Source organism: Phaethon lepturus, unplaced genomic scaffold (assembly GCF_000687285.1).
Source record: "Phaethon lepturus isolate BGI_N335 unplaced genomic scaffold, ASM68728v1 scaffold44495, whole genome shotgun sequence".
Lineage (NCBI taxonomy): Eukaryota > Metazoa > Chordata > Aves > Phaethontiformes > Phaethontidae > Phaethon > Phaethon lepturus.
Window position 1 is genome coordinate 19,922 of NW_010539278.1, and position 1,810 is coordinate 21,731.

At 55.5% G+C, this 1,810-nt stretch overlaps 1 protein-coding gene across 1 annotated transcript in view; it reads left to right on the forward strand.

Annotated features, from left to right (window-relative positions):
• Window positions 1-1,810, forward strand: part of CALHM3 (calcium homeostasis modulator 3) — a 2,896-nt gene extending 1,086 nt beyond the window's left edge. Inside the window, exons 2-3 of the mRNA XM_010287072.1 lie at window positions 139-394; window positions 1,349-1,810. Coding sequence (XP_010285374.1) covers window positions 139-394; window positions 1,349-1,810 — 718 coding nt within the window. The remainder of the gene's footprint in view (window positions 1-138; window positions 395-1,348) is intronic.

The following is a 1,810-nucleotide window of genomic DNA, read 5'->3' on the forward strand; positions in this document are numbered from 1 at the left end:
ATGCTGTGGCCAGTCCTGGCAGCCAGCTCCCTGGCTCCGGGAGGGCTGCTCAGCACAGGGCAGCCTGTGTCCATCAAGACTCTGGATAAGGAGAAAGCTCCCAGCAGTTACCCACTCGCTTCTCTCTCTCCTGCCCAGGTACATGTGTTCCTCCACCATGCAGCGAGCCATGGTCGCCCCTGTCGCCTGGATCGTAGTCGCCCTCCTGGATGGCAAATGCCTGATCTGCGCTTTCAGTGGCTCCGTGGATCCTGAGAAGTTTGTGGGCTTCGCCAACACCAGCCCAATGCAGGTGCAGCAGCTGTTGGCCAAGGTGCCCTGCAAGGACGACGAGCTCATGAGGAACAACACGTCCCGCAAGGCAGTGTCCAGGTACCTGCGCTGCTGGTCCCAGGTAGGTGACTGCCAGCAGAGCCCCGTGTGCCGGGGAAGTGCCTGGGGCATCGTCTGCTCCTGCTCTTCCTTGATTCAGCATAGCTTCACCACAGTCAGCCGGGGAGCAAGACTGCTCTTTGATTCTTTATGCCCCAAAATGTCGCCACCCTCACTGATAATCTCCAAAGTCACTCCGGTAGGGGAAAGGAAGGAAATAAAGGACTGTGTAATTAACAGAACTTTGTTTCTAGAAGAACCAGCAATTTCTAAATCCAGATAAAGCAGGTTGCAAGGAATGCAGGTGTCTCCTAAGGCTCTGTCCAGTGCCAGGAGACCTTTCTAACTGCTAACCTGACAGACAGACCCACTGGTTTAAGGACAGCGCAAGCTGAGACAGACAGAAGCAGCTCCCTCAGGAACGACAGGAGAACAGGAGATGGGGAGCGCAGCCCTGGCCAGCCCCCGCTCCGGGTGCAGGAGTGCCAGCTCAGGGATGAGGACCCGTGGGAGGGCACTGAAAAAAAGCCTTTCCTTCTTACCGAACGTAGCCTGGGCTGCCTTCACCCGGCTGCCGGGACTCCTGGCTGTAGGTGGCAGATGAAGATCTCACTGGAGGTAAGTGAGCAGCACAGAGAGCACTGAAGTCCCCTTTCCCTGGGGCACTCCCGTGCTCAAAGCAAATTCCTGGCTGCTCCAGGCTTACTTTGCAAACAGTTATCCTACTGAACTATTGATGAATGTCCTATATTCACTGGGGGGAGATTATACTGGCCCTCTGAGTGCAGTTTGGGGGTGCTGGACTTCAGGGACAGATCAAGGACAGGAGTCCAGATATGCCACATCTCCCCTGCAGCCACACAAACTCCCTGTCTCGGTGATACAGGCAAACAGCTTGTGCCTGTCCTTGTGCCTGTTTGTGCCTGTCCTTGTGCCTGTCTCACTCTTGTTCCACTGCTTATTTCTTATCACCCAGGCACTCGGCTGGAGCATTTTGTTGATCGTTATCGTAGCAGCTTTCCTCACCCGCTGGCTCAGACCTTGCTTCAACCAGGCCACCCTCCTGCAGGCACGTCACTGGAGCAACTACATTGACATCGAGCAAAAGATTTTTGAGGAAACCTGCTGTGAGCACAGCCGGCTCTTTGCTCATAAATGCGTCCTCCACTTCTTCAAAAGCATGCGGCAAGAGATCAAACTGCACAGCTTCAACTTGCCTAGGGAGGGAGAGGGGGCTGAAGGAGAGGAAGATCTTCTCTGGGGCATCACAGATCAGGACCAGGTGAATAAACTTCTGAAAAAGTGGTACTATGAGAAACCTCCCCTGGATGTCAGCCAGGCAACCCAGAGGCATCCCCTGGGGCGAGGGAGATCCCCTCCACCCTGGGCAGACAGCCCTGGTACCCGGTCCAAATCCCCCAGGCCCACCGACGTGTAA